Raw genomic sequence first — 22,681 nt, forward strand, 5'->3', positions numbered from 1 at the left:
GCAGTTAAACTGGGACTGAGGTTCCCAGCGAGAGCGTTACGCATGGACCTCGCATGAGCACATCTCAGGGAATCATGCACGAGAGTGGCCTGAGGGAGCTAGTAAACCAGTCAGTGATTGGCGATTCCCTCAACCCATTACGTGCGTGACACCGTGAAGGGTAAGCCGTTTACGCAGAGAGCAACGTTTGGTGAGTGTGCCTAGACCAGCCACACCTGGCGTTCCCCTAAGAGTATGCGATTTACCCAGATGGAAGAAATATCCTAAGTTACTCCGCAAGGGCGTAACTTAGGCACACAAAGAGAAGCGCTAGAGCCCTTCCAGTAACTGACACGTATGTGGTTAGATGTGAGTTGCATGCCTCCACGTGTCATCATCTGAGAGGGGTGCGGTCCAGATAAAGGTGCACTCCGTACCACTAAGGGTACAGACAGGCGCAGCCAAGCGCAGAGACGCGCAGACACGCACAGACTCTCACGCTCTCACCCTACTGATTCTAGAGGTACGTTGTCGCAGAAAAGCATAACAGGGTTCTGGCACATGCCAGAGAGGCATAACGGAATTCTGTTAGGCCCAGTACAGGCAGAGACATAAAAGAGAGAATCAGGGTGAGAGTTAGGGGAGATAGAACAGAGAGAGCAAGAGTTTTTCACGCACACTACGAGTTTTTCTCATTTGGTGGTTTGTGGTCTAACTTGATCGTCGGAGTGCAAACGGCCGCTAGAGGCGCCGTCTGTGTGTTTTGCAGGTCGCGTTTGGAGATCCAAGAGAAGGTTCTGAGGGTGACTTTGCAGAGAACACAGTCGCGTAGACGGGATAGAGAGTGCTACAAAGCGATTCCTCCACGTTCGAGTTGCCGGCAGGATCATTTGGCGCCCACCGTGGGGCCCGAGTGAATCTGGTCCCATATACACCACAGTTTTGAAGCTTACCAAGAGTTTTACCAAGTTCTTTGCTAGGGAAAGATGCCAAGAAACAGACAACCATCACCTGCGCCATCTGCTGACGAAGGAGCTGTGACAATGGCGCAGGTCCTGGAGATGGTGCGCACGCTGCAGGATAACGCCGCAGCGTCGAAAGTTGAACAAGAAAGGATGCAGACGGAGTTGGCTGCGTCGCAGAGTAGGAACGACGAGCTGAATCGCGTCAATGAAGAGTTGGAGGACGTTGCAGGCACAGAGGGAACACGCGTTGACGAAAGGATGTCTAGGCAGCCGTCACCTCCAAGAGCGTTCCCCATGCCATTCTCCCCTGAAATCATGGGAACCATGGTGCCTCCCAACCTGGTGGGGGTGAAGGCGTCGTTCAAGGGGTAGAAGACCCGGAGGCGCATCTGACGGCGTTCCACACCCAGATGATGTTGTCTGGGGGCTCAGACGCTGTGTACTGCAAAATGTTCATGAGCACGCTAAGCGGAATCGCCATGGAGTGGTTCGTGAGCTTACCAGAAGGGACATATCACGTCTTTCTCTCAGTTTTCAAAGCTCTTCACTGAGCAATACATCGTCAACAAAGCACCTGCAGTGGTGTCATACGATTGTTCGACGTGCGCCAGTACCAAGGGAGTCGCTGAAAGACTACCTCAACCGCTTTGGAGCACAAGTGGTTAGACTGCCCAGCAAAGATGAAGATATGCTGGTGCACGCGTTTAAGAAGGGAGTGCTGCCTGGCCCTTCAGCGAGTCTCTCATCAGGAGCCATCCCAGCACCTTTGCAGAGATCCGACGACGTGCGGTGGCGCACATAGTGGCAGAAACAGAGGTTTCTGAGAAGAGGGAAGTGCTGCACCACCAAGACCGCGTGGAGGGCAAGGAAACCACAGCAAGCAAGGGTGCATGAGGCCAAGGAGGGGAAAAGGTGCGGGAAAAACCTCGTCCCTATGCACCAGGCAAAGACCAGAGCAGGGGGCGTGCAAGGAGAGAATAACGCACCCCCAAGATACAACTTCATGGTGGGATTGGCGGATCTCATCGCCCTTCCTGCTGTAGCAGCAAGACTACGAGTACCAGAGAAGACAGATAAGGTACTTGGGGAAAGAAGAATGATGGTGTGAGTTTCACCAGGCCTTTGGCCACACACTTCTCCTGTTTGGCGTTGGGACACCAACTGGCAGAGTTGGTGAAGTCTGGTTCCTAGCAGATTACCTGCGTGAGCCGCAGGGTGATCGCGCGTCAGGATCCCAGCTGGAGAACAGCAGCATGAAGTCCCTGTGCGGGGAAGTGCAACGATCGCGGGAGGCTTCTCTGGTGGGGGATGCACAGCTTCACAGAGAAGGAGATACGCTCGATCGGTGATGGCGGTAGATGCGGTAAATGAGAGTCATTACCCTGAAGTGGACATTATCTTCAGGAAAGCTGATCTACGGGACGTTGTCCCGCACGACAACGACCCTGTGGTCATTTCCTCATCACAGGAAGACGAGTGCACAGAGTACTCGTAGATCAAGGAAGCTCGGGACGTCATGTTCTGGCCAACATTCAACAAGTTACAGTTGTCCCCTGATCAGCTAAGGCCGTATACCGGGTGTCTCTACGGTTTTGCAGGAGATCAGGTAGAGTGCGGGGATACATGAGCTGAGGACAACGTTCACTGACGGAACGACAGCCCGCACTGAAAAGATAAAGTACCTGGTGGTGAACGCCCCTTCTGCGTACAACGTCTTGTTGGGGAGGCCAACACTCAATAGGTTGGGCGCAATACCATCGACGAGGCACATGAAGTTGAAGCTGCCGTCGATGGAGGGGACCGTGATAACCATCAAGTCGGATCAGGCTGAGGCAAGACGCTGTTATGAGAACAGCTGAAGCAAAAAGAAGTGTATGTCACGTCACCACGAACCACCACCAGGCGTGCGCGAAGAGCGATCGGTGGTTAGGGAGACACAGGGCGCTCAGAGGATGGAGAGAACGCTGCGGTGGGGGGCTCCCAGGTAGCCCAAGTTGAAGAAGAAGAGGAAGGCGCGATCGCTCCTCGCGAGTCAGGGATCGCGAGGGCGGTCATCGCCAGCGAGAGAAGGCCCCACCCAGCTGAAGGATGGGTCGAAGTGGACATCGGGGGAAAAAGTTCAAGTTGGGGGATCCCTCGTTGAAGAAGAGCGAAGCTGATCGTTGGTGTGATTGAGAAGCACATGTGCCTTTGCATGGTCAGCATCCGACATGCCAGGAATCGACCCCGATTTCCTTTGCCATCGTCTGTCGATGGACCAGGTTCGACCTGTGCGACAAAGGCGAAGGAAATTCAACGAGGAAAGAGGAAGGTGATCCACGACGAAGCGCAGAAGCTCCTTGCTGCAGGGCATCAGAGAATCCAGTACCCCGAGTGGCTAGCGAATGTGGTACTGGTTCAGAAGGCAAGCGGCAAGTGGAGAATGTGCGTGGACTTCACTGACCTCAACAAGGCGTGCCCCAAGGATTCTTACCCCTTACCCAGTATAGATGCCCTAGTTGATAGCGCATCAGGGGGAAAGCTACTCAGCTTCTTGGACGCTTTCTCGGGTATAACCAGATCAGGATGCACCCCATGGATGAGTGCAAGACCGCGTTTATGACGGAACGGTCTTGCTATTGCTACAAGGTCATGCCATTCGGGTTAAAGAACGCGGGGGCTACCTACCAGCGGCTCATGGATAGGGTGCTCTCGCCCATGCTGGGAAGGAACGTACATGCCTATGTAGATGACATGGTGGTTACGTCCCAAGAGAAGAAGCATCATGCAGCTGATCTGGAAGAACTATTCACCACCATTGCCAAGTACAGGCTGAAGCTCAACCCTGAGAATATTTTTGGTGTGGAGGCTGGGAAGTTCTTGGGTTTCCTCTTAACAGAGCGGGGAATCGAAGCTAACCCAGAGAAGTGTGCGGCAATCGTGGCAATGAGGAGCCCAACGACGGTGAAGGAGGTGCAGCAGCTCACCGGTCGCTTGGCAGCCTTGTCCCGGTTTATGTCCGCTGGAGGGGAGAAAGGTCATCCATACTTCCAGTGTCTAAACGCAACAGCAGATTCCTCTGGACACAGGAGTGCGAGGAGGCCTTCATCAAGAAGGGTATCTGGCGAGCCCACCAGTCTTGCGAAAACCTCAGGTAGGCATCCCTCTTCGTCTATATTTCGCTGTGACGGAGAGAGCAGTCAGCTCAGTCCTGGTGCAAGAAAGACCAGGCCCAGAGGCCTGTTTACTTCGTGAGTAAGGTGCTGCAAGGCCCTGAAACAAGGTACCAGGCCCTCGAGAAGGCTGCCCTGGCGGTGGTTTTTCAGCCAGAAGACTCAGGCATTACTTCCACAGCTTCACAGTGGTGGTGATGACTGATCTGCCTATCCAAACGTGTATTGAAGAAACCTGATGTAGCAGGCAGGATGGTCAAATGGGCGGTGGAATTGTCAGAATTTGACATTCAGTACGAGCCCCGAGGACCGATCAAGGGGCAGGTGTTCGCGGACTTTGTAGTCGAGCTGTCGTCGATCGCGACACCTGCAGAAGGCTAGATTTCCGATGGGTGTTATCGGTGGATGGCTCCTCTAATCAGCAGGGGGAGCGCTGGAGTCATTTTGGAAGGCCAACAACGGGTGGGGGGGGAGCGGGTCATTAACTTGGGTACTGATTCGAGCAGTCCCTCCGCTTTGCCTTCAAGGCTAGCAACAATCAGGCGGAGTATGAAGCCCTGATCGCAGGAATGTTGCTAGCAAGAGAGAAATGGGAAGCAAGAAACCTGCTTGGCCAAAAGCGACTCTTTGCTGTGTCACCGGGGCAGGTTACAGGGGAGTTCCAGGCAAAGAGATCCCCAGATGGCAGCCTACCTGGAGTATGTACAGCTCCTGAAGACGTCCTTCACCGAGTTTGAATTGTGTGCACGTGCCAAGAGAGCAAAATGCCAGAGCAGACCTGCTTGCCAAGCTGGCCAGCTCAGGCAAAGGGGGGAAAGCAGAGGACCGTCATTCAGGAGACCTTGAAGGTACCGCGTGCGTTCGTGTCAGACAACCAGGTACTTCATGTGTACAAATCAATGGAGCGCCTAACGATCGGTCTATCGTCGTTGACTCAAGAAACGTTGAAGCACCGGAGGGTGAGAGCGCGACCGTCGAAGATCGATGATGAGTCGATGGAGGTCCGCGCGGTGAAGGAACCGACACCTGGATAACGCCATACCAGTTATACTTAGAAGATGTGTACTCCCACTACGTGGCAGAGGCAAAAAGGATAAAGAGGAGTTCAAGTAAGTTTACTCTAATAGATGGAAACCTCTTAGATTTGGTTTTCTCACCCTGTGCAGATCTGTGTGCACGGCGAGCAATGCACCAGACTCATGTCTGAGCTGCACGAGGGGGTGTGCGGAAGCCACGTAGGTGGTCGCGCTTGGCAAGTAGGATACTCCGCGCGTGGGGGTACTACTGGCCAAAGCTGAAGGAAGACTGCGAGGTTTGCTCAGCGTTGCAAACAGTTTGTCAACTGCACGCGGACTGGCACAAGGCACCTCCTGAGGAGTTGAGGTCCATCCATAGCCCGTGGCCATTCCACACATGGGGGATCGACATCCTAGGACCTTTTCCCCTGGCGATAAGGCAGATGAAGTTTTCTCATCGTGGCCATCGAGTACTTCACCAAGTGGGTGGAGGCAGAACCAGTCGCACACATCACCGCACAGAAAGTCGAGCACTTCGTCTGGAAGAACATCGTCTGCCGCTTCGGAATACCCAAGAGGTTGGTCTCCGACAATGGCACCCAGTTCACGAGTCATCAGCTGAGGAAGATGTGTGAAGAGTTAAAGATACAGCAGGTTTTCGCTTCAGTGGAACACCCACAAACCAATGGGCAGGTGGATCGGCCAATCGAGTACTGCTCAGGGGGCTGAAGCGAAGACTAGACAAGGCCAAAGGAAGCTGGGCAGAGGAGGTCCCCAAATTGTATGGTCTTATCATACCACCCCCACAGTCCAGCACCCATGAGACACCCTTCAGCCTTGTCTATGGGACAACGCCATGATTCCCGTGGAATACAGAGAGCTCCCCCAGATTCTGAATTTCACTGCTGAAGTCCATGAAGAACGAAAGGTGAATCTCGACCTGCTGACGAAGTGCGGAGGAAGCCAGAGTCAGTGCTGAAGCCGTAAAGAGAAGAAGACGGAGGCACAACTCTAAGGAGCCCAGGCGTTTCCAGGAAGGACTGGTGATGAGAAAGGCGCATCAGAATGAGATAGAGAACAAGTTTGTCCCAAAGTGGACAGGCCTGTACAGATGGTCGAGACGTTAGAGAACGGAGCCTATCGCCTAGAGACTTGGAGGGAGGAGCAATCCCTAGAACGGGAATGCCACCCATTTAAAATTTTATTTCAGTTAAGTTGTACAGTAGTTGCGTTCTCGGCTAAAGATACATGCTTTTGTATGTGGTGGAAACAGTTGAACAGACAAGGGGCACTCTTTTCCCTAAGGAGGGTTTTAACGAGGCCACCCATTAAAGAAAAATTTCCAGCATATCAAGTGTGCGCAAGTATTAAAGTTAAAACCTCCTTGCCCAGGCCAAGCGCAGGTAATGGTTAGGCCTTACTCGCCCTAGCGCAAGTACTGGCACTGATCTAATCTTCCTCACCCCAGGTGTGAGCGCAGGCAGCTAAGGTTTGAAAATCCAGGGGTGCTAGTAAGACCAAGAGAGGGAAGGAAAGATTCTGCAAGTGTCCTTACCCATTGGCATACACCAATATTGGCCCAGTAAGACTCTTAGCCCGAAACCCTTCTCACCCAGGAGTGAGGTAGGGATGAACGACTCAATCCGCCGAAGGTGATGACCTTGGGGAAAGTAAGAGGGGTTAGCGAGAAACACTTTCTTTCCCCAAAACGAGCATCACCTCGAGCGATCGATGTCAAGTCCTCTATGCACTTAGCGCTAGAGCGACAGAGTAGCCAAGTAAAGATCGAAGAGCGATCACTGATGAGTCGTCAGGATTGGTTAGTGGCGCAAAGCAGCGACAGAACTGTTAACACAAAGCTAAGGGAGTAGCTAGTCGTGATCAAGTAGAGCCAGGTCAAAGGAGGCAGATCGCGCTAGGCTAAGCTGGTTAACACTTAGTCGTTTGCAAAGGGAAAGATAAAGCTTAAGATCGCGCTGAACCTAAGCTAGCTAACAGTTAGTCGTGTGCATAAAGAAAGGTGAAGCTCAAGAAAATACAAGAGAAGAAGCTTTATACAAATTGAGAGTATGTATTCACAACCAAGTCTTATACAAATTCTGAGTACTAAGAAAAGTTGTGCAGAAGTAAAAATTTACAAGAAAGAGAAGAGTCAAGGGGCAGGAGGGGTGAGCTTCCCATCTACCACTTCGTGATAAATGCTAAATTGCGAGAGGTCCAAGTCTGGGAGAACGCATCGGATTTGCTCGAGTGCCAGCTCGAATCCGTCAGTAAGGGCATCAACACCCACGTTCATTAATCAGCTTTCTCCGCCTCCAGTTTTGCTTCGAGGCCTCCGCAGCATCTCTCTCAGTGGTAAGGCCAGCAAGGGAGAGGCAGCTTTTCAGTTGGCCTTGGCTTCAGATAGTTTGCCCACCTCCTCAAGCCTCTTCTCTCCAGCAGCAGCCGCTTCCTTGGTGGACTCGAGCTCCCCCCTAGTTGAGAGTTCAGTTGGCGTAGGGAGGAGGTCTCGGCCCGTAGCTGCACCACCTCGTAGTCCAGTGAGCTAACAGATTGCCCATCAAGATCTCGTCTTGATGGTCTCTTGGACCTGCGCTAGGTACTCCCTCCTAGCTTTTTCCACCATGCCCCGCATCAGTTCTACAGACCCTTGGGCAGCTTCGAAGTCACTTCGCAGTGACTCCTTGTCGTGCTCAAGCTCCTTCACCCTCTTCTCCAGGGCTATTTGCTTGCGGTGCTGGGTGGAAAACTCCAAAGAGAGCACCATCTGCCTGGCCAGGTGTGTGTCCACCTCATCACCGTTCCATTCGACGAGCCTCTCGGTTGCTGATAAGCTGTCGAACCAAGGTGATGACCCTGCTAAAGTTCTCGTGGCTAGCTCCAGAGGCGCTTGGTCGCGAGCTGGAGCCACCACATTCAGCAGTTGCAGTGGAGGTTGGCAGTGGTGGCGGGAGACCCCCCCGGATGAGCGGATGCGCCCCCAGTAGGAGAAGCGGATGGACCAAGAGATTAGCCTGCTGGGGGGGAAGATGACGATCGAGAAGCTGAAAGCGGTTGTTGGCAGGGGGAAGGAAGGCATGTGGGCTCTGGGGCAGGTTGAGTAGAGGGAGGAGGGGGTGAACCTTCCTCTACCTCCACCACCTCGATCTCCCCAGGCTGGAGAGATGAGGTCCCCTCAACCGCTGGCAATTTCCTCTGGCGGTGTATAAGAGGAGAGCCAGAGCTTTCCTCTTCGGTTGAGGGTGCAGCAGCAGCAGCAGCAACAGGTGAAGTAGAGGCCTTCACCAATCTTCTTTTCTTCCTTCCCTGCTCGGGGCCTCCAGCAAGCACAACCGAGAGAGGGGGGCTGCAATGGGCTCGGTGGTAGAAGAAGAGGAGCCAGTTCCCTTGGTCCCCCGAAGCTTGGCAAGCTCCAGCAAGGCTTGCCTCCTGTCTTTCCCTGACATTGAATCTACATAGATGAGAAAGGGAAAAGTTAGATGGCCAAGTTACGCAAGTAATTCAAAATATATACAAGCATGCGGGAGAAGGTGCAAGTATCCTAAGAGGTGGAAGAAAAGGAGCTACCTATATATTTTTTCAGAGCCACCACATCAAATTCCTCTTTGATGAGGCGAGCAGAGTTGTATTTGGCCCCCAGGAACAGCCCACATAGCTCGCGCTCGTAGGGGGCCATGGCTTCAAGGTCCTTGGGTTTCTTGAACTCAACCTGATGGAAACCAAGTAGAGGATGCTCTAGGCCATGAAGCCCAAGCCCAACAAGGGGCCCAAGCCCATCAAGGGGTCCAAGGCCAACGAGGGGCCCAAGCCCAACAAGGGGCCCAAGCCCAATGAATTACTAGGAGCATGGCAAGAGCTTTGGGACAAGAGTATAATAAAATGGCTCTTCTTATTTCTTTTGTAGAATAGGGGTGTGAATGTAATAAAAAGGTGTAAGTAGTAAGGGAGTCTAGGGGGAGTGTAGATAGGAGCCTAGGGGGTGCCAAACCGAATTTCATTGCATTTGTGTGCCTTTTAGCTTGCATTTTCAGCACCTCTAGGCTATAAATAAAGGTGCTTAGCTTGTACAATTCAGATTGGAATTTTATAGTAGAGAGACTATACTCAATTTGGGAGAGAATTTGTGAGTTTTGAGTCCTCCTCTTCTTTGCCTTATCTTGTGAGCTATGGTGAGCTTCAAGTGGTGGCACTCCATCACTTATCTTGGTTCAAGGTTCCAAGTGGCGTGAATGGCTTCTTCCAATTCTCAAAATCCAGCAAGCATCTTCTTCTATAAGTGTTCTTCTTCCTTTTCTTCAATTTCCATTTGGTAGCTTAATTTCCTAGTGTTTTCCTTCATTTTTTCTACCGTTTACATTTCTGTTTTCAGCTTGGTTTCCATTTATTCTATTTGGTTCAGTAGCTAGCTTTTCAATTCTGTCCAGTTTTTTAATTCTTGTTCTTCATTCCTTGTGTTTGATTCAATTTGACAATACATGGACTTCCATATGAGTCTTGGTTGGTGCTAAGTTTTGGTGAGTTCTTGAATTTAGAACATTGATCCAATTCTAAAGTAAAGTGCCTTTCAATCCAGCTCAAGTTGCTCCTAAGAATGTCAAGAATCATGTGTTTTGTAGTTACATTCACATCATGTGGTATCTAGAGTCTAGGCTTGTTTTTGCTTAATTCTTGAGTTGTATTGCACTTTACTTTCAAGAGCTCTTTAATTCAAGTTGTTTACCATTCTGTTTTAGGATTTATTTTGAGTTTTCTTGCTGTTTTCTTTTGTTACACCATGTGTTTGTGAAAAGGACTCTAGCACTCATTGTTCATATGAGTATGGCTGCTCTTTTGGAATGGCATTCTCCTTCCTAGAGCTGACCTTAAGCTTCCTTTCACTTGTGGTTATATCTTGTTATATGTCTTTTAATTTTGTAATCATGTCAAGTTTTGTCTTAGTCATGTTATTCCATAATTGTCATTACTTCTAGTAGTACTTTTATTGCTTTGATTGTTTCTTGCTTTGGTTTACTTTCTGTTTTTGAGTTTATTGCTTGATCCTTTGTGCATTTTCCTTTGTGCCAGGGGGGCCCTGTCGTAGACCCTGGCGTTGTCATGGTAGGAGGTGGCAACAGGCGGTGGCGGAGCTGGCGCACTCGCGGAAGGCTGTGCACCAGAAGATGAGGCAATAATGCGTGCGGTTTGTTTCAAGCGAGCCATCGCGAGATAGCTGCAAATGGAGGAAAAACGAAAAGTCATAATGAATGGAAGAAGAGGGAATGATGAATGGTTCGGTGAAAACAGAGAGGGGGAAGGAGAAAGAGATGCCCAGGTGAAAAGAGGAAGAAGAAGAAGCAGAAGTCAGAGCGAGAACGCGAAAAAACCCTAGCGCGGGTCGAGAGAGGGAAAATAGAGAAGATGAATGCATGATAACGAGAAAGATAAATGCAATCGGTAAAGATGACCTAAATAGACCCAGGAAGAAGAAAAACCATACCTTTGGATGATCGCAAGAGGCTTGGAAGCAGAAAACTTGAAGAAAGATGGGTGCGCAGAGAAAGAGTTCGCAAGAAGTCTGAGAGTCGATTGAAGAAGATGAAGGAACAGTGAAGGCGCGCGCCAATTTGAATAAGAGAAGCGCTAGCGACACACCACGCTGGCCGTCGATGGGGCCACGTGTCGCGAGATTAAGGAAGGAAGTCCAAACGTTAAAGAAGCAGCACGTGAGGTGGCACGTGATGCGGTCCCACTTGCCACGTGGACTGAGGGCACGACCACTTAGTCTCTTCGCCGAGAACGAGTTCATGACTCGAGACTGGGGGGCTTGTGATCTGATCGGTCATCGGTAGTCGATGACGTCAGCAGCAGAGGACCACGTGGACCACTCGCAGGGTGACACGTGGACCAGGTGACAGAGAGATCAAGAGCGGTGATCGGGGGTCAGTAACCAAGTGACCATCGACAGATCACCCAGAACGGTGATCGGTGGTCAGTAGCCAAGTGGCCACCAACAGACCAGTTCCCAGACTCACGCTTGGGGGCAGAACGCGAGAAGCAAATAGAGCACTGATCAGTCATCGGGTGCATGGTCATCGGGGTCTCGTGTTACACGCAGTTAAGCTGGGACTGAGGTTCCCTGCGAGAGCGTTACACATGGACCTCGCATGAGCACATCTCGAGGAATCGCGCATGAGAGTGGTCTGAGGGAGCTAGTAAACCAATCAGTGATTGGTGACTCCCTCAAACCATTACGTGCGTGAAGGGTAAGCCGTCTGCTCAGAGAGCAACGCTTGGTGAGTGTGCCTAGACCGGCCACACCCGGCGTTCTCCTGAGAGTATGCGATTTACCCAGATAAAAGAAACATGCTAAGTTACTCCCCAAGGGAATAACTTAGCATGCAAAGAGAAGCGCTAGAACCTTTCCGGTAAGTGACACGTGTGTGGTTAGGTGTGAGTCGCATGCCTCCACGTGTCATCATCTGAGAGGGGTGCGGTCCAGATAAAGGTGCACTCCGTACCACTAAAGGTACAGACAAGCGCAGCCAAGCGCAGAGACGCGCGGACACGCACAGACACCCACACTCTACTGATTCTGGAGGTACATTGTCTCATAAAAGCATAACAGGGTTCTGACACATGCCAGAAAAGCATAACAGAATTCTGCTATGCCCAGAAGCAGAGAGAGAGACACATAAAAGAGAATCAGGGAGAGATTGAGGGGACACGAAAAATAGGGAGCAAGAGTTTTTCACACACACGACTAGTTTTCTCATTTGGTGGTTCTGTGGTCTAACTTGATCGTCGGAGTGCAAACGGCCGCTAGAGGCGCCGTCTGTGTGTTTTACAGGTCACGTTTGGAGCATCAAGAGAAGGTTTTGAGGGTGACTTTGCAGAGAACGCAGTCGCGTAGACGGGACAGAGAGTGCTACAAAGCGATTCTTGCACGTTCGAGTTGCCGGCAGGATCATTTTCTTTGCATAAAATTGTGTTTTCATACTACTTGTGACTCACGTAGTTTACTTAGAAAAAGGTGTGAGACAAGTTTTGAGGGATAGTTTTTGGCAAGGAAAGACTTGGTGTTGAAGATGGATGAAGCTCATCTCTACCTTGCCCTAGTATGTTTGATGTAATTTTTAGCTAGTTTGCTTTGAAGGTTGCAATTTGTCTTAGATGATCTTGTACTTTAGGTTTGTGTGTATTCAAGGTTGCCTTTTGCTACATGACCCATCCTAGATGCCAAATCAAGGTAGTAAGATCAAACACATAATGAGGTTAAATGGTTTTGGAAATGTTTTTTTAAAGTTTTCTTAAAAGGTTTGATTCAGCACAAAAATAAATCTGTTTACTTGAGAAACAATAGGTTTATTTTTGCTCTGTTAAAATGCTTTTTCAAAATTCTGTTAGGGCACCAAAGGTAAAGCTCAGTCTGTTATTTCAGTTAAGTTGAGCTGGCAGTTTTGTTAACATTTAATCTGTTGTTTTTAGAATCAATATGTTGTTCTTATAACTGCTCTGAAACTGTTTTTTGAAAAGTGGTTAAGAACTGTTCTCTATAAAACAAAGTGCCTTTCTCACATGAAAGTGTGCTGAAAAATCACAGTTTGAACAGAGATAAAACATTTATTGTGTGAGAAAGAGAATTGAAAAGGTTTTGCAAAGGTTTTTCAATAGGAAAATATATGTGTGCTTGTTCTTGAAGAACCTTGTGCTGGATGAAGGTGTTGGTACTGTCTTGGAGCAAATAGAACAACTGGTTTATGTTCTTGCAACACAATTTCAGGTGTAATCTTTCCCTTATTCATTCTTGTAATAGGTATAAGTGTTAGTCACTCTTTGATAGTGTTTCTTGGAGTGCAAGGCGTGCTGAAATAGTGTTTTTCAGCCTTGTTTGTTGAAGTTCTTGAAGGGTTCAAGAATGCTGTGTATGTTGTAATTGATTGTATCTGTCTTAGTGGATTCCACCTTGGAGTAAGGTGAACTGGACGTAGCTCTTGATGAGTGAACCAGTATAAAAATTCTCTTGTGTTTCTCTTCTCATCCCTGCACTTATTTCTGAGTTTTAACATAATCTGTCAAGAAAAGAATTTGTTCTTTTGAATCTAAATCTGTTAACTCTGGACCTGATTAAATCTGCCATTCTAGCTTGTTAATCAATCTTCTAAACATAAATCAAGCTGCTGTGTGAATCTGTAATATGGCTAAAGTGTGAATTGTTTTTTCCTTGACTGAACCGTGACTGTTGTTCATTCCTCTAGGTGCTTTGTGTTAAGTAAAATTGATTAATCTTGTGATACAATCTACAACTTCATAAGCTGTAAAAGTTAATCAATTTGTTTCTGCTATTCCTGCTGGTTGATCTAAATCTTGTTGATCAAGCTCTGTTTGTGTTAAAGTCATTTGTAAAAACAATCTGTTTCATTTAAAATCAATCTATTCTTTTCACCTCTGTTACACTGTAAATCGGTTTCTTTTGCGAAAATTTGATAAGCTCAATTCACCCGTCCCCTCTTGAACTTAGACACTGTTTAACTCTAACAATTGGTATCAAGAGCTAGCGCTTGTATTTTGCTCAAGTGTATGCATGATGTCTGAGTTTAAAATGCCTTTTGCTGAAGGTGCGTCTATTAATAGACCTCCTATGTTTGGTGGTGTTAACTATGCTTTCTGGAAAATTAGGATGAAAATTTTTATGGAGTCTATTGATATGGGTATTTGGGATGCAGTGGTCAGTGGACCTTTTATACCTATGTAGGTTGTCAAAGAAGAAACAGTAAAGAAGCCTTGATCTGAATGGAGTGAAAGTGAAAGGAAGAAGGCTCAATATGACTCTCTAGCCAAGAACATCATCACATCTGCACTGAATATGGATGAGTTGTTTAGAGTTTCTCAATGTAACTCAGCTAAGGAGATGTGGGAGGTACTAGAGGTAACCCATGAAGGGACAAATGATGTGAAACGAGCAAGGAAGCATTCACTCATTTAGGAATACGAACTGTTCAGAATGCAATCAGAAGAGAATATTGCAGATGTGCAGAAACAATTTACACATATTGTAAATCACCTCACTGGCCTTTGTAAAGTCTTTGACAAGGAAGGGCTCAACATAAAGGTGCTGAAATGCCTTGATAGAAGCTGGCAGCCTAAGGTAACAGAAATCTCAGAATCCAGAGATTTATCCAAGATGTCCACTGCTACACTCTTTGGAAAGTTGATGAAGCATGAACTAGAGCTGAAAAGATTGAAAGAACAAGAAACTGTGGAGAAGAGAGCCAAAGGAATTTCCTTGAAAACTACCATGGAACATGATACAAGTGAGGAAGAAGAGAATCCTGAACATGATGAGACATTGAGTCTGCTCACTAGAAAATTCAGCAGATTTCTTAGAAAGAAAAATCATGACAGAACTCAACAAAGAAAGAGGTATTCTAAATCCTATGATTCAAACTCTTCTAATTAAACTTGCTTTGGATGTGGTAAAATAGGTCATATAAAGGTTGATTGTCCAAACAATCAAAACAAAGAAAAATCAGCAAGCAAGAAGAGTGAAAGAAGCAAAGGCAAAAGAGCATACATCTCTTGGGACGAAAATGATGTATCCTCATCTAGTGATTCCTCAACCGAAAGTGAAGAAGCAAATTTGTGCTTCATGATGAAGAATCTAACTCTGATTCAGTAAGTGATTTTTCCACTGATTCTGAAAATTATGATCAGCTGTTAATTTCCTTTAAGGAAACACATGATGAAGCAAACAGATTAGCTGTCATTTGCATCAAATTGAATAGAGTAAATAGGGTACTTGAACCTATGGTCAAAGCTCTTGAGGAAGAACTGCACAAAGCTAAAACTGAATTTGTTAGCCTTGAATTAACATGTTTGCATGCATCAATAAAAACCTGTGATAATTGTAAGAAGCTGGAAAAACAGGTTGAATATTTGTTAAAAACACTCTCAAATTTCACCAAAGGAAGAGAAAATCTTGAAACTTTATTAGGTTCACAGAATGTTGTTTTTAATAAAAAATGGTCTAGGATATAATCCTGGAATGAAAAGCAATGTGAAAAAGTTGTCCAGTTTTTTTGTTCCTTCCAAAACAGGTTTTTCCTCTTTTAGTTGTTCAAATACAATGCTTTCTGCAACTTGTTTTTATTGTATGAAGTCTGGAAATATATCTAGAACATGTAAAGCTAGAAGGTACCTTGTTCCTAAAGGATTGGCCAAATGGCTTCCTAAGGAAAGGTATTAATCATGCTGGACCCTAGACTAAAAGGGGTACCATATGTGCTAAATCTGTTTTGTAGAAGAATAGCAGGAAAAATCAGTGGTAGCTGGACAGTGGGTGCTCGAAGCACATGACAGGTGATTTGACTCAATTCATAAGCCTAAAACTCAAAGCTGAAGGACATGTCACATATGGAGACAACAATAGAGGAAGAATTCTTGGAAGAGGAGATGTTGGTACTAAAGACTCAACCACTATTGAGAATGTATTGTATGTTGAAGGGCTAAAGCATAGTCTTCTAAGCATTAGCCAGCTGTGTGACAAGGGATACAAGGTTAATTTCAAAGCCAACACTTGTACAATCTCAAATGAAATTTTTGGTAAGGTGCTTTTCACATGAAAAAGGGTAAACAACATTTATCTCTTAGATATTATGTGTTCCCGCCAGTTGACCTGGGTTGTCCACACGAGCTAGGGCACCTTCGTTCTGCTCCATTTGTGAGTACCTGAAAAGAAGTGAACAAAGGGTCGCCCTCGCGGCCGTTTACACTCCGACGATCAAGTCAGCTAGCGAGAAACATCAAAGAGTGACACACCCCGTGTTGAACACCGTGACTGGATGCTCTGAAGGTGGTCGAATACTATACTGAATGACTAAAACTGTGTTGCCCTAATTGTCTGTGCGTACAGTGGGTGCACAGCGAAACAACTAGGGTTTTTTGACTCTATGTAAACTGTTTGAACTAGGTTAAAACTCGGATCCCTTTCAAACGTCCCAAGGTCCCTTTTTATACACCTCTCGCATTTAAAACGCGTTAAAGCGCATTGAAAGCGTATAAAAATATTCCTTGGAACGTTCGAATCTGAACTGAATTAACGTGTACCTTAGCGAACTTTTAGGAAAGCCTTGATGTTTTCAGTGCTTATTGCCACGTGTTCTTCTGACTTGATCGCGACTATTCGTGGAGGGCCCTACAGCGCCGTAACCCGACTTAGGGTTAATCCATCGTGCAAACTCTCCTTTCTCGAAGCGCATTTGGCGCAAGGGGGTGACTTTTTGGTGCCAACTTATGCGCCCCAACTTCTAGTCACTCGCCCTGGGAGTGTATCTATCTTCCTCTCACACCATGCACCTGGTTCACCCCTGGACATGACCCTCTCGTGGGTCGTATCTATCCTGGGGGTCTCCCTGAGGTGACATGGGTACTTCACAAGTCAGGTTACTCCCTGTTGGTACCAAAACTATAGCCTTGAAGCCACATTTCTCTTCTCTTTGTAACTGCTCCGGGCCACGCCTTAACCTGGCGATGCTTCAACCTGGCGACGCCTTACCCTGACGACGCCTTCTCCTGGAGACGCCTTCTCTTGGCGACGCCTTCAGTGGTCAATCTGTTGACTTCCCTTCTTTGGGGCCCTCGAGTGGTCCCACCATATGTTGACTTTGACTCTGGCGTTGACTTTGGTCAATGCCCGGGGACGGGACGGTACACAAGCCCCCCAGTCTTGAGTTGATAACTTGTTTTCAGCGAAAAGACTAAGGCCTCGCCCTATTGTCGACGTGGCATTCTGATGACGTGTCATTCTCGGATCAGCTAACGTGACATTCTCTGTGCCGCTGATGTGACATTCCTTTAAGTGTTATGACGACGTGACATTCTCTGAGCGAGGAAGGTGACGCTTTGGGTTATGCTCTAATCTCTTCACACGTGGCTCAATCGCATGGTCAGCGTTTGGTGCCCTTTGCGCTTCAAGTTAGCGCTCAATCCTTCGACACGCGGCGCGATCGAACGACTGAGGGTGCGCGTCATTAACGTTTCTTGAGTTAACGTTATAACTTTTGAAAACGTGCGCTCGAGGCACTGTTTCATTCATTTCTTCGCACCCTCTTCTAATGTTCATCCTCTCTCTGAAGCCCTTGCGATTCCCTGCAACTCTCGTGCTCTTTCTCTTCGCGAAAGCTCTCGCCTTTCCACGCACCAACCTCAAAGGTATGGTTCTTCCTTCTTGCTTACTCTTGCCCGTTACTGCATTAATCTCATAACTGCTTGGGTCTGTTTACATTTCTGCATTTCGGTGTTCTTCTTACTTCTTCGTTTTCCCCTGTTTTCCTCTTTCCCGCGTGGGTAGGATTTTTCTAGGGTTTCCTCCCCCTTTGCTTCTTTGAGCCTTCTTTGCTGAACCTTTACCTTTTCTTCTTTCTCCAGCTCTTCATCCATCCATGGCGCGTACAAAAATAACACCCAATCCTGACGAGCTCTTGGACGAATGCACCACCTTGACCACTGTTGAGGACGTAGAGAAACACCTGGGTGACTTGCGGTTGTATAACTTCAACGCCTTCTGCAAAACCCATGATTCTCATATCTCCATCCGTCATGGCACCCCCGGGGAGCCAGTTTGCGTGGATGACAGGTCAAATGGGGAAGACCCTTCTTTTTCCTTTACCAAGCGGTATTCAAGCGCATCGGCCTGCGCCTTCCCTTCACGACCTTCGAGAGGGAGCTGCTCACGGAGGTCAATGTAGCCCCTGCCCAACTACATCCCAATGGCTGGGCCTTCGTCTGGGCTTTCCAGATCTTATATGGGTACCTAGGCATCCCACCATCAGTGGATGTTTTCCTTCACTTCTTTGAAGTGAAAAAGCAAGGGAAAAGTCTCTGGGTGAGCTTTTCTGGGGTCGCTAGTAGGATCCTCTTCACCCTCTTCCAAAAATCCTTTAAAGGTTGGAAGGGTAACTTCTTAAGGGTGTGTTGCGCTAAGCACGACCCCACAACTCTGGATGGCTTCCCTCTATACTGGACGGAGAAGCCCAATCCGACAAAACCTAAATCTTTGGACGAGTTGGCCTCTGCTGATAGGGAGGTGTGTGTGGCGTTAGCTGGCTTGAAAGTCGTCTTCCACACCCCGACACTGATAGCTCGCGAATTAAAGACCAACGCCCTTTCTGCATATTTTGGTAGGGAGTCTCGCTCTTTACTTGTCTTCTTCATACCTGATTCTTGGTCGTGCTTTTCTCTAATTATTGTAAGCAACGTTTATATGTTCTAACCCCCACGCGTGTTGTGGCTCTGTGAGTTTACCTTCGTAGTAGAATGGAATCCTGTACTTGGCCCTGAGTTCGAATTTTTTAATTCTATGTTTCCATGCATCGCCATACGCATTTGACACTTCTCTCCTAACTAATCTTTTGTTGCTTGGTTTGCTTTGGTGCAGCATCAATGATGGATTCTGCAACACGAGCTGAATTGGCTAGGTCTTTGAAGGCTCGTCTTGATGCGAAGTCTGCAAAGGGCGGCGCCTCCAGCACCTCCCCCCTCAAGTCCAACCCATCGCCATCATCACTACCACCCCATTCTACCGAAACACCCAACTCTCTTCATTCCCACCAAACACCAAACTCCCCTCTTACGTCGCAAGCACCTTCCTTAGCCCAAACACCCAACTCTCCCCCAACACTCCAAACACCCAGCTCACCCCTTCCATCGCTGCAGTCCCACTGGCTGTAGCGAGCGTTCCTTCCACAGCCTCTCTTGACAAAGGCAAGAGGGTGCTTACCATTTCCTCCGAGGATGACGACTCGGATGTGGGGCCCGCCTATAAAAGAAGGAGGACCAACCGGGTCATCTCCTCGCGATCTTCTTCACCTCCACATGGGGGGTCTATGAGGGACAATCCCCCCAGCGCCACATCCCCCCCACACCAAACAGTCCAAGAGGAGGGGGTGGTAGAGTCCGCGCCCTTACCAACACCAACACCGACACCAACACCAACACCAGCCGCCCCAACCACCCCAACAACTGCCCCAACAACTGCCTTAGGGCTTATAGCGATTCCCCCTCCCATCATGCAGCTGATGAGGGGCTTTAATGAAAGGCTGTCGCCGGGTGAATCTTCTGGGGGGCCACGGTCAAAGGGCATGCCTTACTATTTGGGTGCCTTCTTGGCCATTGCCCTTGATTGGCGCGCCCAAGCGAAGTCCAAGGCTGGCGAGGCACGCACGCTTCAATCTCTCCGACAGGAAGTAGCTACCCTAAAGGAAGAAAAGGAGAGCCTATGCCGCAGCTGGGCGTGCCAAGAGGAGGTTTACAAAGCCTCCTTGAGAAGTGCCCGAGAGTCCAACGCGGAAGCCTGCAAACGGCTCACTGAGCTCCTTGAACAGGTAGCGTCTCTTCAGTCCAAGATCATCGCCCTTGAAGCGGCGATGCAAACTTCTGAGGCACAACAGAAACTACTTGCTGATCAATGTGTTGCTCGGGAGCAATCGCTGGAGAAGACCAAGGGGGAGCTAGCTGAAAAGATGGAAAGGCTCAACCTTCTCCAAACTGAGCATGGCAAATTCCAAACCGAATTGAACAGGCTCCAGATGGAGAAGGAGGTTCTTGAAAAGCAGCTAGCCTCTGGGGACTTCGCAATTGAGGAGCTGGAGAGGGCCAAGAAAGAGCTTATCGCAGAGAGGGAAACCCGGGACTCCACCATTGAAGAATTGGAGAAGGCCAAGGGGAAGCTCATTGACAATATGGCTGATACCTTTGCAGAGGGATTCAAGGAGGCTCTAGCTCAAGCCTCCTGTGAAAACCCAGGAATTGACATTTCCAAATGCAACCCCTTCAACCATATTGTTGATGGGAAGGTCGTCCCTCGACCTTGGGGAGTGAATCGATGCACATCTTGAACCCCTTCCCTGTAATTTTGCATATACATTTGAATTTACATGTAACTCTGACAATAGGCTCTTGTTTAAATATTTATTCGCCCTTTGTCTTTATATCCTTGCTGCTTTAACTTCTCTTACACCCTTTATCTGTTTCTGTCTTTTTTACTATATCAAATGCGTTTCCCTCAATACATCCCTCCCTCGCTTCACTTTTAACTTCTCTAGGTAGCACGTGACTTCTTCTCTTGTTCTTTGATTTTCTCTGGACTTTTGGACTCGTGAAAGTTTTCGGCTTGCTCCCCACCATACCTGCTTCGAGCCCTTAGGTACTTACTATCAAAGGCCTCGCTCTCATCTCTTTTCTGGTCTTAAAATTGCTCAAGGGCAGGGAGGATTTATTTGTTCATCTGTGCCTCGACATCGCTCGAGGGCGAGGAGGACTTATCTTTACCTGTACTGGGTGTCCACGCTCGAGGAGAGACCTGCTCTGGGTGTCCTCATCGCACCTATATACGTTGGACAAAAGTCGTGCTCTGGTGCCCACGCCCATGGAGAGGTCTATACAACAGCACCATGTCATCCATAGAGTGTCTAAAACACCAGGGCAACTTAACCCTTGTCTCTTTGTGTTTGACGCCCACGCCTGAGGAGAGGCCTACTATAACAACGTCGCATCGCCCTCGGGGTGTCTAAAGCGCCAGACACCGGGGCTAGCTATTCATACCTGAGGAGGGAGCGTCCCGAAGAAATCCCTTAACCCCTGTTCGGGGACTAGACACCCAGATTTTTAACTTACACTTATACTAACATCTGGTACCGAGGCTAGTTATTCATACTTGAGGAGGGGGTGTCCTGAAGGAATCCTTTAACCCCTGCTCAAGGACTGGGCGCCCGGATTTCAACTTGTACTGATATTTGGCACCGAGGCTAGCTATTCATACTTGAAGAGGGGGTGTCCCGTAGGATTCCCTTAACCCCTGCTCAAGGACTAGGCATCCGGATTTTTAACTTATATTGAACATACTTGTTATCTTGCTCTGCGTCTGATCTTCGCTCCTTTATTTGGCGATACCTACTTCTGGCGACGCCTCATCTTTGCTGCGCCTCATCTTGGCGGCGCCTCATCTTGGCAACGCCTCATCTTGATGACGCCTCATCTTGGCGACGCCTTGAATCTTTGATTTTTGATCTTACATGAAAGGGAAAACTAAGGCAGGAATATCTTAAACTTCTCTTTTCTTTATTTGGGTGACCTCATTAAAAAACCCCCAGAGGGAAAAAGAGTGTCCCCTTTACAAAATTTCAAACTGAATAAAACTTTAAATTCGTCGCATTCCAACTACGTGGGATGGGCCTCCTTCTAGAGTCTCTAACTTATATGAACCGTTCCCTTTGGCATTGATTACTCTGAACGGTCCAGTCCATTTGGGGGACAACCTGTTTTCCAACTCGTAAGGGTGAGCCTTCCTCATGACCAGATCACCAACCTGAAATTGTCGCAGCTTCACCTTATAGCTGTACTGACGCTCCACTCTTCTCTTCACAGCCTCCGCCTTAATTCTCGCCTCTTCTCTAGCTTCATCTATCAGGTCTAGGTTCACCTTCCTTTCTTCGTTGGACTATTCTGCAACGAATCCAAGGAAATGGGGCGAGCTCTCATGGATCTCTACTGGGATCATGGCATCCGACCCATACACTAAGCTGAAAGGTGTCTCCATGGTGGAAGATTGAGGCGTGGTGTGGTAAGCCCATACGATCCTTGGTACTTCTTCTGCCCACGCCCCTTTAGCTTTCTCTAATCTGTGTTTCAAACCTCTCAACAAAACTTTGTTTGCTGATTCTACTTGCCCATTCGTCTGAGGGTGTTCGACTGATGCGAATACTTGCTTGATCCCTACTTCTGCACATAACTTTCCCAACTGTTGGCTTGCGAACTGGGTGCCATTGTCTGAAATGAGACGCCTTGGCACTCCAATACGACACACAATGTTCTTCCAAACAAAGTGTTGTACCTTGTGCGAAGTGATCTGTGCCACTGGTTCTGCCTCTATCCACTTGGTGAAGTATTCGATGGCAACGATTAAGTACTTCATCTGCCTTATCGCCAATGGAAACGGGCCTAGAATTTCAATTCCCCAAGTGTGAAAAGGCCATGGGCTGTATATGGATCTCAATTCCTCTGGCGGCGTCTTGTGCCAATCAGCGTGCATCTGGCACTGCTTGCAACGTTGGGCGTATCGTACGCAGTCCTCTCTTACTGTTGGCCAGAAAAACCCTACACGTATTACCTTGAATGCCAAGGATCTTCCTTCCACGTGGCTCCCACAAATACCTTCGTGGAGTTCAACCATTATCCTGGTGCACTCGTCGCCATTCACGCACGTCAAGATAGGGTGCGTAAACCCGTGTCTGAATAATATCCCATCCACCAAGGTGTACCTTGCGGCGTTCCTCTTAATCTTGTTGCCTTCTTCTGGTTCCGCTGGGAGAATTTCGTCCGCCAGGTATCGCCTGTAAGGGGTCATCCATGTGTCGCCTTTCTCCAAAGCACATACCTATACGCTCTTTTCTTCTTCTGGCGAGGTCGGGTAAGCACTGATGGAGGGTGCCTTCGTCGTATCTTGACTCAAAGAGCGATGGTTCCTTGGCTTTCCTCTTGCTGTACTAACGTGAAGGATATCCACCCTATTGTCCGCAACAAACTTTCGCGGCGTTTT

The 22,681-nt window shown here is 48.1% G+C and overlaps 1 protein-coding gene across 1 annotated transcript in view; it reads left to right on the forward strand.

Annotated features, from left to right (window-relative positions):
- Window positions 1-18,816, forward strand: part of LOC137839469 (pentatricopeptide repeat-containing protein At4g33990-like) — a 29,966-nt gene extending 11,150 nt beyond the window's left edge. Inside the window, exon 2 of the mRNA XM_068648584.1 lies at window positions 18,524-18,816. Within this exon, the coding sequence (XP_068504685.1) occupies window positions 18,524-18,816 (293 nt within the window). The remainder of the gene's footprint in view (window positions 1-18,523) is intronic.
- Window positions 18,817-22,681: the final 3,865 nt, after the last annotated feature.

This window comes from Phaseolus vulgaris, chromosome 3 (genome assembly GCF_000499845.2).
Source record: "Phaseolus vulgaris cultivar G19833 chromosome 3, P. vulgaris v2.0, whole genome shotgun sequence".
Taxonomy (NCBI): domain Eukaryota; kingdom Viridiplantae; phylum Streptophyta; class Magnoliopsida; order Fabales; family Fabaceae; genus Phaseolus; species Phaseolus vulgaris.